This window comes from Sus scrofa, chromosome 8, assembly GCF_000003025.6.
Source record: "Sus scrofa isolate TJ Tabasco breed Duroc chromosome 8, Sscrofa11.1, whole genome shotgun sequence".
Lineage (NCBI taxonomy): Eukaryota > Metazoa > Chordata > Mammalia > Artiodactyla > Suidae > Sus > Sus scrofa.
The window spans coordinates 86660201-86675284 of record NC_010450.4 but is presented as its reverse complement, the minus strand read 5'-3'; the positions used below and the strand labels follow the sequence as shown (position 1 = coordinate 86675284).

The 15084-nt window shown below is 36.0% G+C and overlaps 1 protein-coding gene across 3 annotated transcripts in view; it reads right to left on the bottom strand.

The window, feature by feature from the left end:
* The window catches only part of CLGN (calmegin), a 53875-nt gene continuing 39081 nt past the window's right edge, over positions 291 to 15084 (bottom strand). For 2 of the 3 annotated variants that reach the window (XM_005666858.3, NM_001243207.1), the window contains 7 exon segments: positions 8659 to 8772; positions 8384 to 8534; positions 6427 to 6642; positions 5177 to 5302; positions 4823 to 4982; positions 3451 to 3551; positions 291 to 1468 (listed from right to left, as the gene is read on the bottom strand). In XM_005666858.3, the coding sequence (XP_005666915.1) occupies positions 1388 to 1468; positions 3451 to 3551; positions 4823 to 4982; positions 5177 to 5302; positions 6427 to 6642; positions 8384 to 8534; positions 8659 to 8772 (949 nt within the window). In that variant the 3' untranslated portion in view covers positions 291 to 1387. 3 annotated transcript variants of the gene reach the window in all.

Sequence of the window (15084 nt, the reverse complement as noted above, 5' to 3'; positions counted from 1 at the left end):
ATAGTATTAAACTAAGTTCCATGGCCTCAAAAGATTTAGATCACCTTCCAAAGGGTTTGTCATCCAAATGTGAAAAATCCTTAAATAAGTTAAATGGAACAATACAGCTCTACTAGAATGTAGTTCTGTGACTTTCAGTACCTGCTGTCATCCTGTGGTGTCGGTATCCATGGGGGATTGGTTCCATGACCCGTGGCAGATACCCAAATCCACAGATGTGCTCAAGTCCCAGAGATGACCATTTATTATCTGCAGATTCTGCATCAGAAGATTCAGCCAACTGCATACCATGTAGTACTGTAGAATTTATTAGAAAAAAATCTGCATATGTGATCCACACAGTTCAAACCTGTGTTGTTCAAGGGTCAACTGTACTTTAAAAAGAGAAGCAATAACCATAGTTATTACTATCTACCATACAGGCAGCTTTGAAGTTAGATGAGACAAAAGACTAAGAATAGATTTGTATTTTTTATCTATTTTCCCAACAAATTCAAAGTGTGATAATACCTATTAGCCTTTAGAACCTCTTAGTCAGATAAAATAAAGACTCCCCAACAATAATTTACCTATTAATGAAGGTATCATTAAAGGAGAGAAATATTTTAAATTTTATTTTCAAGAGCAATGTCAGCATAAGCAATCTTGTGAGGGTCAGCCATTCTGGCATAACAACTATAACAGCTTAAAAAAAAATATGTACACCATTTTGTTTTGATAAACCTCTTATCTCTGTTTTCAAATGTAAATATGCTACACTATTAACCAGTGATTCTATGAATGACACATAGACATTTCTGTTTTGCTGAGTTGTCTGTCAACAAAGCACCTTTTTAAAGGCTCCTATAATTTAAGTGAACAAAGGATCATAACTATAATTTGACACAAACTAGGTAAATGTAGGCCACATACAACACTTTCAATTGTTGATAGAATCAAACAACCGTTCAGAAACTTTATTGCATTTAGCTCTGTGCAACAGAACACACTCTCATTTATATTACAAAACTACCAGTTATACTGTAGTCAAACTATTTAAGAGGAAATTCCAATAGCTGATTTTTCTAATAGCAGTAAAGCTGCTGCATATTATTTTGCTCTGTAGAAACCAAAACTTTCTCCAAAACTATTAAAACTCCATAACTTCTGATATTAATCTTTTAAAACCTAACATGCAACGTGCCACTTTTTTTTTTTAATTCTAAATTCAAAGACCAGGTAACTTCAGAATTCTTTCTTTTCTGAAAAAGGAAATTAAAATAAATATCTGGAAGAATAACATTGCAATATAGTAGAAACAGGATGTGCAGATTAATTCAAGTTCAATTCTGGAACATCGACTTTAGAAAGCCAACTCTATTAGGAATTAAAAATACTTGAATACAGGCTACTCCTTTCGAACTCTTCTTTTGCGTACTGACTTTACTGGCCCGTCTCCAGATCCTGTGCTCTCATCTGCTTCTTTCATCTAGGAAAAAAATTATGAAAGTGTTTATTTTCATACAGTGGCCAACTAGTAAATAGTAGTAAATTGCTTATTCCCTAAAATACATGTTCTAACAACAATCAATTGGTTTATCTTTATGTTCCTTTACTTAAAAACTGATCCAAAATGTGTTTATGTTTATAGACATGTGTTTCAATTTGTTTATTTTTTGGCATGACTACATTTTTAGAATAACTCTGCTTGTCAAACATACATCTGATATGGAAATGCTAACAACTCAGTTCAAAATTTTATCTTTTGATTTAGAGCTTAATCTAAGTCATGGTTAATTAAAGGCTACATATTTTCACTGCAGGATATTAAGCACTAACTATACATCACAATGCTTCTGTAAGTAATGAATCGCTGAACTGTTTTTGTTGTTGTTGTTTTTTCCTTTTTTGGCCACACCCATGGCATATGGAAGTTCCCTGGCCAGAGATCGAATCCAAGACACAGCTATTACCTACACAGCAGCTGTGGCAACGCTGGATCCTTAACCCACTGAGCTGGGCTGGGGATTAAACCTATGCCAACTCAGAGACAACACCAGGTCCTTAACTCACTTTACCACAACAGGAACTCCCATTGAGCTGGTTTTACAGAGACTTTTTCAGAACTTCTGGCACACAGTACTTTGAGAAAAATTAGGAGAGAGGACAGAGAAAAAAAACACCAAACTTAAGGTCTGGGTCTTTCTTCTTTCCTTTATCCTTCCAGAACAATCATTTATAAATAAACTTGTGCTAACAAAATAAAATAATGAAGGTATACACAATAGTTATTATTTCCAAAAACTGATGTATTTTAGCTCACTGACAAACATATAAGACTAAAAGACTGGAAGATAGAATTAAGATATATTTAAAGGTACACAAAATATTTTAAAAAGTAAAACATAACTAGAATACACATTTTTGACAAATGATTCCAAGTATTATTATTAAGACAGTGACAGCAGGAAACAAGGGCTATTCAAAACTCTGTTCTGGAAGAAATTATCTTCACCTAGCTCCCTCTAAATAAAGATATTTGTACTATGTAATGATCCCTAAAGCCCATTTAAAAACTCACAAGTCAGTTAAGACCAGTAACAGGTACATGTACTGAATAAACTTTAGAAAACTAAACAATAACCACAAAATAAGTTTATTTGGGAGATTTCTCCAAATGGACAAAAGAGAAAGTTTTATTTCACCACATGCAACAGGCCAGACATACCTGTATCTTTACCCTACCTAACTCCAAGCTATGAGAGTGGGAATGACATTGACCCTGTAGGGAAGGTTATGCAGCTCTTAAAGGGCTAGAGAAGTAGAGAAAGCAGGCTTTTTTTTTTTTTTTTTGTATATACTGGGTAAAAAAAGAAAACTTTGATTTTGAATTATACCCTGGATGGTTTCTGACTCCATAATAACTGACTTAAAAAAAAAGGCACTGTGAGAAGTTCTATTACACATCAGGATGGAAAAAGGGCCAGACATATCGAGTTAATGGGAAAACCAGCTGATTAAAGATCTGAGAAAAATACATTATCAGGCAGACAGTACTCAACTACCCAATGAATGAAATCCTTCAAAATGTGAATTATTGAGATAGAATGTTTTCACAATGGCTATAAAGAAAACTGAGTTATTATAAATATCCTGATAGTCTGCTTTTTACACCTTTCAAGAGAACACTTTAATACCAGTCAATTTTTATACACACAGCCGTCTATATTTTGTAAACCACAGGCTTACTTTATACTATTTCATTAGCCATTAAGATGATACAAATTATAATATTTTCATGCTTTTCTCATGGATACATTTTAAAACAATATGGATGCACTTAAAAAAAGCTGGGAGAAATACACTAAAAAATTCATTGCAGATCAGACTGCTGCCTTTATAGAAATATTTTTTTATGGACTAAGAATCATACATAAAAACTAGCTTATTTCCTGTTAAAGAGTTGCTTACCTCATCTTCAGATCCAGACTTATTTGATTTATTACCTTCTTCTTGTCCCTCTATGATTTCAATATCTTCTTCACTCTTTTCCTCGGGTTCACATTCTTCTTCTAGAATACAGATTGTATTAAAGATAAAGGCTCATTGAATTAGAATTTTGCCAGTGAAAAGATTAAATAAAAGTGGTGGGTGTATTTTTAATCCCAATATTTAAAAGCAATTCCTTCCAATAGGAGTTTTTTTTAATTAAATATAATTACTCATTATTCCCCCACATTTTATAAACAAATCCTCATATTTGAGGAAAGGGACAGGCTTAAAGAATTTTAAAGCATTCAGTCTGTATGTAAAATGAAAACCAAAGAATATGTGTGTGTGTGTATATGTACACACATATATATGTAAAAATACATGTGTGCAAGTGTGTATTTTGAAAGAGTATGGCTTTTAGATCAACTATTTCATCAACTATTAAGTTAAAAATAGTGCTCTAGATATAATTTAAGTTATAAAGGGCTCAATCTGGAGCTTGGCAAATATCAATAATTTCATTGCTACCTACATGTGCGTAAGGAGGTCTCCCTGGAGAGTCACCAAAAAGCCTGTTTTCTTCAGTTCTAACATCTTCTGGAGTTTAGCAGAGGGTGAGAAGGGTACATATGATCCAGCAACCCTTTTAAGAGATTAAACTATTTGTTCGATATGATAAACTATCTGATAAATAACAGCCCTTGGAATCTTTGCTGTGAATTTTGTTGCTACAATCACCTGCCTTAAACTGATTACTCTTCTACAGCAGCCATGGTTTGTACCTCCCTTCTCATCCCTGGAGGCAAGAAAAGTCTTTGCAAAAGCTATAGCATATGGGATTCATAGTTGCTAGGCTCTGAAGCAACTGAACAATTTTTACAACTCTTTCCTCCCAGAAGACAAAAATCATAGAGGATGTCTGCAGCTAGAGCACAGGCAAGGGTGCTACTCCTCTTCGCCACAGTCATGGATTCTTGGAGATTCAGATGGTATAAATCTGACAATAAATAAGTGTAACAGCTACAGTTTACCACTTAGTCTACTTTTCTCTTTTGTTTTAAGGCCACACCTGCAGCATATGGAAGTTTCCAGGCTAGGGATCAAATCAGAGCTGCAGCTGCGGCCTCCACCACCACCACAGCCAACACGGGATCCAAGCTATGTCTGTGGCCTACACCACAGCTCACAGCAATGCTGATCCCACTGAGCAAGACCAGGGATTGGAACATGCATCCTCATGGACATTATGTCAGGTTTTTAACCTGCTGATCCACAACAGCAACACCATAATCTACTGTTTTTAATGATTTTCCTCCAGGGTCCCCACTATTAATCACCATCATCATCTTACCTTTTTCAGGAACTTCACCGTCACTTTGTTTTTTTTCCTCTTCCAAGTCTACTGGTTTCTCAAGGGCTGCTTTCTCTTCCTTCACTTCTTGCTCTAGTGCTCCCTTCGTTTGTGGTTTACATATGTCAGTTTTCTTGAACTCTGCATCTTTGAATTTTTTCTGTGGTGGTTTAATACAAGCTATTTTTACTAAAAGCAAGGTTTTTTGCAGTAACTGATATACACAGTGAACTATCAGTAAAAACTTTTAGGCAATGTAGTTTATTACTTTTAAGAACCACTTGCTCTATTCACAAAATTCCTAAATATCAAGTGATTTTTTGTCAAATGTTGAAGAAAATTCATTTTCTTTACCTTTACTTTTCTTGGCCAACAAAATGAAGTAATTAACACTATTGGGAGCCCTGCTGTCAGAAGGTAAATGAACCAAAGCCAGGGGCGCGCTTCAGTAGCTGCCATGAGCTGTTTGAATACACTGGGCTAGAGACATAAACAGAAATGCAGTCTATGAACCTTCACTCAGAAACACAGCATATAAAATAAAAAACTTAACTTCACCTAGGTGTTTTACATTAAGGAGTCACGAATTTGTAAGCTAAAAAATACTTTATTTTCCCATTTTATACTTCACAAAGTTTAAATAATCTTTAACTACTCACATGTGCTGCTCCTGACAAGTGGTAGTAAAAGATAGGCTGTATTATATAGGTGGACCTGGCTAGTGTAGCAGCAAGAGTTAAGATACTTTTCTTTATTGGTAAGTTTCAGGACAGAACTACTCTTTATAAAAGAGTATAAATACCCCTAATAAAAAGGTGTATTATCTGGTTCATTTAGAATTATACAACTCTCTGTACTTTAAAAGACTTCCTTGAAAAAAAAAAATCAACCTGAGAATTACTGTATTTTCTTCTTCTTGGTTATTAACACATTTCACACACAACTTTCAGGAAGGAAATTGTTTCTCTTACTAAAAGAAAATCTAAAATCATCATATGTTTTAGTTAGAAGAGTTTCAAAATGAGAATCCTTTTACCTTTACTTACTTACTCTTTTGATGGTTTTTGCTAATATCCAAAGAAACCAAATGTAAAGTATGAATTTTTCTTTAACTGGTTTTAAAGATAGATTCTCCAAGATGCACTGTGTTGAAATATTTACTATTTTTTAAGTAATGTTAAGATTTTTGGGAAAAAACAGGGCATAATAATATTAAATTTAAAAAGTTTCTGCACTCCACTAAGTGAAAAGTTGTTAAAATGAATAAAGAATATTTAGATTACTGTTCCCATTTAAACATTGAATTGACAAGATGACAAGGATATTGAGTAGTATCATTTCTATAAACATCAAAAGGCATTAAATCCCATTATGTTATCATAATTTAATAAGTGAAATAAAGACTTACATAAGTTCATTAAATAGTCTGTAATGAAGTTGTACCCTGATTTGGTAAAGCTAAATATTCTGTTCACATAAATTAATTTAAATATGTTTCCTCAGCATTTAATCATTGTTGCACATTTATTTATCTTTTAAAAGATCATTTGTATAACTTATAACCAGGACCAAGTCCTATTATTACTATATGGTAAATCATGTACCTCATTAGCATTTTCTACCATTATTTTCACTCCCCAACCATCTGCAGCCCAGCGATCTGCTACTGCCTTTTCTGAACAGATAATAAAATTATCAAAGTAGATATCAGAGGTCATGGACCAAAGCTCTAAGCCAAGGGCACTGAAAGAAGTCAGAAGAAATGGGTGATCATCTTCAAAATAGTCTGGATTAGGGATTTTTCGAGGACTCCAGACACCCTGGAAGAAAAAATAAAGACATTTTCAAATAAAATAATTTCATTGTAAATGTTACTCAAGAAGTAGCTGCTGTTGAATTAAATTAGCAATACTAACTGAAAAAAAGAAAACTTTAACTGATATTTAATTCATTAATAATTCACTGGAAATAAAATCTTATTTCTTTTTACCCTGTACACAATGTTCCCTATGAATAATACTGACTTTAATCTCTGAAAAAGAAAAAAAAAGTGAAAATCCAACACACACAGAAAATTGAGTAAATTTCACAAGTGATACAATTTTAGACAAGTTGTTTGTTGCTTGTCTTTTTACATTTAGTAAAAATATTCAAGTCAAGATAGCATTAAAAACTTCAAATCAGAGAGATCACCTTATGGCAAAAACAGGAGCCATGGTTTTTTAACATATAGCCATGATAGGCATCAATAATCAATCATAATTGAATCTCAGAACAATTATTCAACACGGAAGTTTCACTAGATCTTCAACAATTCAACTCAACCCAATCTATTCTGCTCCAAGCACTATGCCAGATGCTAGGATATAGTGATAAGCAAGGCAGACATGTTCCCTGCATTATGGTGCTTAAAGTCTAATGAGGGACATGTTTAAAAAGTTACCAAAATAAGCCTTTTTGTGATAAATACCACAAAGAAAAACCACAGTGAGCAATTCAAGTATATTACTATATACGTAAGATAAATGTCAGAAAATGTCAATGAAGGAGTTCCCGCTGTGGCTCAGTGGGTTATAAACCCAACTAGTTTCCATGAAGATGAGGGTTTGATCCCTGGCCTCATTCAGGATTCAGTGCTCCCGTGAACTGTGGTATAGGTCACAGATGCAGCTGGGATCTGGCATTGCTGTGGCTGCAGTGTAGGCTGGCAGCTGTAGCTCCAAACGTACCCCTAGTGTGGGAACCTCCATATGCCGCAGGTGCAGCCCTAAAAAGCAAAAGAAAAAAGGAAAAAAAAAAAAGAAAATGTCAATGAATAATTAGACAGATAAAACTAAAACTACAGGGTTAAAGGGATAACACAGGACTTGAGTATACCTCAAACTAGGGTACACTCAAAAAATATCTGATTCTTATTAGAAAAAAAAATCCAGTTATAGTAATGCCAGAGTAAGGAGCATGTTAATCCAGCACTGACTCAAATCACTAAAATGTACATGAGTTCTCCTTTTTTGGCAGCGCCCACAGCATATGGAAGTTCCCAGGCAAGGACTGAAATTCAAGTCACAGCTGCAACCGACACTACAGCTGCGACAACACCACATCCTTAACCACTGAGCCCAGGAAGGGAGCTCCCAAACAGAACGAAAACATGCCTCTGCTGTGAACCTAACCTGAGCCACTGCAGTAGGATTTGTAACCCACTTCTGTACAGCAGGAACTCCTGTGAGTCCTCTTGATCAGAACTCATTTCTTAAATATAACTCTGAAATAAAATTTTATTCCAAAGTGATCATCAGTTGATTACTAAGATAAAAACAGTATAAAGTGACTGATCTTTAGTTGTTAATTTTATCCCCCCCCCAGAAAATTAAATAAAGAATGCTTTACTTTTTAAATGTAAATTAGTTGGTGTCTATTTTCTTTGACTTCTTAAGATAGTTAAGGCACACTATTACAAATCAAAGTTCTGAGAGTTCACATAACATTAGCAGTAACTAGATCTATAACAGAAGTAGCACATTTTAAACTTTACTATGGGTTGGAACAAGTGGTTGTTACCTGGTAGTTAGGGTTATCTATCATTGGAGGCCTCCATACCCCTTTGTACTTTGGGTTATCTATCATGGGAGCTCGCCACTCACCACACCCAACCCGACATGCTGGATTAGAAATATGAGGTGCCTCCCATTCTCCATCCATGTCTTCATTCCTTAGGATATTAGAACAAAGCAAATTTAGGAAACTCAAGTCTTTCCTGTCAGTCATATAAACTAGTAACAAAAAAGCTGGCAAGAAACATATAAAATTGACATTTGAAGATGAAGAAGGCATACCAGTCACTAGGTTTTTCAGCATTAGGATCTGGAATAAATTTTGGTTCATCATCAAGCCAGCCATCAGGTTTAACAACACTTGAATCTTCTATTTGAGCAGGTTCGCTTTCATCCCTGTAAATACAGTATTTTTTGATACTTTATTTAAACAGTTTAAAAATGGACGTCACAAAATTCAGAAGGTACCGAAAAGCATTTCCTACCCTTCTGTCTCTGTACCTTCTACCTCCTCCATCTCTCATCCACCAAAACCTTCTATATACTTTTTTGTAAATTACCTGTTATGCTCTATGCATAAACAAATGGGTATATACATAAATATTCTTTACACAAATAATAGCATTCTATACAGGGTATGTTAAGACTTTGCTGCTATTCGCTTAAAAACTCATTTGTTAACAAACATATACAGGATATCTACTACATGTCAAGACTGTTCTAGGAGTGCTATTTTATATAAATTTGTACCTGCTTGATTCTCAATGGTTCCATAGTCTCCTACTCTGTGAATATACCACAATTTATTTAATCTGTTCTGGAGGACACAATTTTCCAAAAACTATTATTATAATGTTATACTTAATAGCCTTAAACACATTAGAAGTTAATATGAAATTGTCAGCTATGTGAATTAAAATTTTTCCCAGTTTCTCGTGTTATTTTTTTTTGGCCGCCATGGCATGTGGAAGCTCCTCGGCCAGGGATCGAACCCATGCCATGGCAGTGACTCAAGGTGCCGTGGTAACAATGCCAGATCCTTAACCTATTGTGCCAAAAGAGAATCCCTCAGGCATTTTTTTACATAGTTTATGGTGAGGTTTTTTTGCGCCATATAAAAATCATTTATTTTCATGTAGTTGAAATTTATTAGCATTTTCCTTCTTTGATTATGGACTTTTATGTCATATTTGAAAGATCTTCCCTACTCCAATATTACTTTTTAGAAACTCCACATCTCTATATTTAATTCTAGAAATTTTTATATTTTCATTTAAAAATAACAAAGTAAATTCTAAATTATATAAACATAGTCATAGTAAGTACTGAATAGAATTACTCACATAATTTTCATCTTTATAGAAAAGCAGGCATTTTAAACGAGAGGTTACATTATAATTTTCCAAACAAAAGTTGAATAACCAACTGAAATAATCAATTCTATGTAAAGACTGAGTAAGAAGCTGAAGTAATCAACTCTGTATATGCAAAGACTTGTAACTGCCTGATATCAATGTTATCCTGAAGTTGGAGGGCTCAGAGTAACCAGAGTGTAAAAATTTTTTTTTTTTTTTGTCTTTTGTCTTTTGTCTTTTTTTTTTTTTTTCAGAGCCACACCCGCGGCATATGGAGGTTCCCAGGCTAGGGGTCTAATCAGAGCTACAGCTGCCGGCCTACACCAGCCACAGCAACACCAGATCTCAGCCCCGTCTGTGACCTACACCATGGCTCATGGCAACACCGGATCCTTAACCCACTGAGGGAGGCCAGCGATCGAACCTGCAACCTCATGGTTCCTAGTCGGATTCGTTTCTGCTGTGCCATGACAGGAACTCCAGAGTGTAAAATTTAAGGGCACATCTCTTTTAGCATTTAATAAAACACATTGGAACACATTTCACTAATCAGAATGAGGCTGTTTACTTAGAGTTTCTTTCATTTAAGGGCACACGTGCTTTCCGGCCTTACTCTTTATGGGCAAACAAGTATGAAGCAATGTTAGAAAGCCTACACTGAGGGATATAGTCCTACCTTTCCCACAGTACGAATTCATGAATTCTTACTATCTTGCACAAGTTACTTCCCTATTATACTATTTTCCTGAAGGCAAAGACATTTTTCACCGTTAACCATTATTCCTCTTCATCTACAAGAGAATTAACAAGCTAACATTTTGGTTTTCCAGGAGCAATAAGTAGTACTGTGGAAGCCCAATGTTCACAAAATCAAGAGCTTGAAGGAGTTCCCATCGTGGCTCAGTATGGGTTAATGAATCCGATTAGGAACCATGAAGTTGTGGGTTCCATCCCTGGCCTCACTCAGTGCGTTAAGGATCTGGCGTTGCCATGAGCTGTGGTGTAGGTTGCAGATGTGGCTCAGATCCCACGTTGCTGTGGCTCTGGCATAGGCTGGTAGTTACAGCTCTGATTAGATCCCTAGCCTGGGAACCTCCATATGCCGCGAGAGCGGCCCTAGAAAAGGGCAAAAAGGCAAAAAAAAAAAAAAAAAAAAGAGCTTGAAGAAACAGGAATAGACACTTGCCAGATGAAGTACAGAGAGAAAAACCAGATTAAAAAATGAACAGATCTTCAGGGATGTGGAACGAACATAAAGCCGTATAACATAAATTTAAGTGGCATCCCCAAAAAAGAGATGGGGAGACATTCATAAATATTTAAAGAAATAATGGCCAAATATAACTTGAATTTGATACAAACTATAAACTCACATATCAAAAACTTAAAGAACTCTTGATGGGAATGTAAATTGGTAAAACCGCTATAGAAGAGTATGGAGATACCTTAGAAAACCATATGACCCAGCTATCCCACTCTTGGGCATATATCTGGACAAAACTTTCTTTGAAAAAGACACATGCACCTGCATGTTCATCGCAGCACTTGTCACCATAGCCAAGGCATGGAAACAACTTAAATGTCAATCAACAGATGAATGGATTAAGAAGATGTGGTATATATACATAACGGAATATGACTCAGCCATAAAAAAGAACAAAACAATGCCATTTGCAGCAACATGGATAGAACTAGAGATTCTCATATTAAATAAAGTAAGTCAGAGAGAAAGAGAAATATCATATGATATCACTTATATCTGGAATCTAGTATATAGCACAAATGAACCTTTCCACAGAAAAGAAAATCATGGACTTGGAGAACAGACTTGTGGTTGCCAAGGGGGAGGGGGAGGGGGAGGGAATGGGATGAACTGGGAATTTGGAGTTAGCAGATGCAAACCACTGCCTTTGGAATGGATAAGCAATGAGATCCTCTGTATAGCACTGGGAACTATATCTAGTCACTTAAGATGGAGCTTGATAATGTGAAAAAAAAAGAATATACATATGTATGTGTGACTGGGTCACCTTGCTGTACAGTAGAAAATTGACAACACTGTAAACCAGCTATGACAGAAAAAATAAAAATCATTAAAAAAAAACTTCAAAGAACTCAAAGCAAGGCAAACACACACACACACACTTTATCAAGTCACAACAAAATCAAACTTCTGTTGTTGTTGGCCATGTGTGTGCCATGTAGAAGTTCCCGTGCCAGGGATCAAACCTGCACTACAGCAACAATGTGAGCCATAGCAGTGACAATGTTGGATCCTTAACCCACTAAGCCACCAGGAAACTCCCATAATCAAATTGTAAAAAACAATTTGATATTAATATTAATAAAGATAAATCTTAAAACTAAACAGAAAAAATGATATATTAAGTAAAGGAGAACAAGGATGAGTGTAACAACTGACTTCTCATCAGAATCAACACAGGCCTCATGACAAGGAATAGTTGTTGCCAAATAACTATAAACCTATAATCCCACAGTGAAAAATCCTTCAGAAATGAAGGCAAAATAAAGAAATTTTCAGACAAATAAGTTGAGAGAATGCAATGAGAGCAGACATGTACTACGTTAAGACAAGTTTATCAGGCAGAAGGAAAACAGTAACAGAAAATTTCTATCTACACAAAAGAAGACAAGTACCAGAAATAGTAAATATGTGGATAAATAAAAGGACTCTTTCCCCTCATAACTGATCAAAAGATACCACTGAAGAATAAGTATGTGTGGCCTTCACAGTATATACAGAAGTAAACATATGATAATAGCATAAAAGGATGGAAGGGACATGAAACAGTATTACATTATCTGAAAGTAGATGGAATAAGCTTAAGGATACTGAAAACCCTAGAGCAACCATGAAAACAAACCACAGAGGAAAAGTCAATAAGCCTATAACAGAGAAGAAAAGATAGATGACCCAAATTGAAATAAAATAACTCAATCCAAAAAATGTTAGGAAAACATTTTCATAAAAGACCACAGAATACATGGGGCAAAGAGAAAACAAGTGGTGATATGGTAGATTTTCATCCAACCATATCAGTAAGTACATCAAATGTAGATGGTTTAAAACACTCGAATTAAACGGCAAGACTCAGGGAGTTCCTACTGTGGCTCAGTAGGTTAAGAACCCGACTAGTATCCAAGAGGATGTGGGTTCAATTGCTGGCCTCGCTCAGTGGGTTAAGGATCTGGCGTTGCCATGAGCTGTGGTGTAGGTCTCAGATATGGCTCGGATCCCGAACTGCTGTGGCTGTGCGTAGGCCCGCAACTACAGGTCTGATTTGACTCCTAGCCTGGGAACTTCCATATGCCTCAGGTGGGGCCCTAAAAAGCAAAAAAAAAAAAAAAAAGGCAAGAACCAAATGTAATTGCCTACAAGAAAATCACCTGAAAAATAAAAGCATATACAGGTTACAGGTAAACAACAGAAAATAATATTTAATGGAAACATGATTTAAAAGAAAATGGGGAGTTCCCGTCGTGGCGCAGTGGTTAACGAATCCGACTAGGAACCATGAGGTTGCGGGTTCGGTCCCTGCCCTTGCTCAGTGGGTTAACGATCCGGCGTTGCCGTGAGCTGTGGTGTAGGTTGCAGACGCGGCTCGGATCCCGCGTTGCTGTGGCTCTGGCGTAGGCTGGTGGCTACAGCTCCGATTCAACCGCTAGCCTGGGAACCTCCATATGCCGCGGGAGCGGCCCAAGAAATAGCAACAATAACAACAACAACAACAAAAAAGACAAAAGACAAAAAAAAAAAAAATGGGTGTGCTGATTTAATATCAGACCAAATAGACCTTAAGACAGAGAGCACAGTAAGAGTTTATAAAGGATATTTTATAATAATAAAAATGTCACTTCCTCAATATGTCAAGAAAAATCACAAATTGATCTAGCAACAGATCTTCAAAATACATGATGCAAAAACTAAAGAACTCAAAAGAAATAAAGATAAATTCATAACCATAGATTTTAATTCTCTTTGTTCAGTAAGAGAACAGATTAAAATCCATTAACGATATAATTGAACAATGCTATCAACCAACCTGATGTAAGTGACATTTGTGAATGTTTTTTTGACTACAATAGAATCAAATGAGGAGTCACAATGAAAATCGTATCTGGAAAATCCATAAATAACTGACAACAAAGCAACACATTTAGAAACACATGAATCCAAGAAGTAGTCTCCAGGGAAATCAGCAAACAGTATGAACTGAATGTCCTCATAAATAACATATATTTGTGGAACATAGTTAAAGCATTGCTTAGAGAAAATTTACAGCTGTTTGTATCAGAAATGATTTTCTACCTTAATAAAGCAGAAATGAGAAGCAAATTAAGTCCAAAGTAAGGAAAAGGAAGCAAATAACAAAATACTAAAGGCCAATGGAGGGTGAAAACTAAAGCAAAAACTGGTTCTCCAGAAAAAAATCAATAAAATTAAACCTTTAGCTAGATACATCAAGAAAAAAATATTAATTATCATTTCAGAAATAAAAGGGAGGCCATTACTACTGACCATTACAGACATTAAATGGATGACATGAGATGCTGGAACAATTAGACATCCATATTTTCAAAAATTAACCTTGATTTATATCTCAAACTACATACGATGACTCAGAACAGAGTTTTAAGTCAAAATTATTTGTCTAGAAAACAGAAAAATTTTTGTCACATTCAGGCAAAGACATCTTAGTAAGATGCAAAAAGCATGAATAGGAGTTCCGCTCGTGGCACAGAGGAAATGAATCAGACTAGGAACCATGAGGTAGCGGGCTGGATCCCTGGCCTCACTCAGTGGGTTAAAGATCCAGCGTTGCCCTGAGCTGTGGTGTAGGTCACAGATGCAGGTTGGATCTGATGTTGCTGTGGCTGTGGCGTAGGCCAGCAGCAATGGCTCCAATTGGAGCCCTAGTCTGGGAACCTCCATATGCTGCGGCTGTGGCTCTAAAAGACAAAAAAAAAAAAAAAAAAAAAAAAAGACACTCCCCCCACCCGCCCAAAAAAAGGTATGAATCCTCAAAGGCAAATACTGATAAGCTAGATTTCACAAAAATTTATAACTTCTGCTATCTACAAAGAAAATTAAGGAGTTCCTGTCATGGCTCAGTAGTTAACGAACTTGACTAGTATCCATGAGGACTCGGGTTAGATCCCTGGCCTTGCTCAGTGGCTTAAAGATCCAGTGCTGCCGTGAGCTGTGGTGTGGGTTGCAGACGCAGCTTGGATCTGGTGTTGCTATGGCTGTGGTGTAGGCTGGAGGCTGTAGCTCTGATTTGACCCCTAGCCTGGGAACTTCCATATGCCGTGGGTGCGGCCCTAAAAAGAT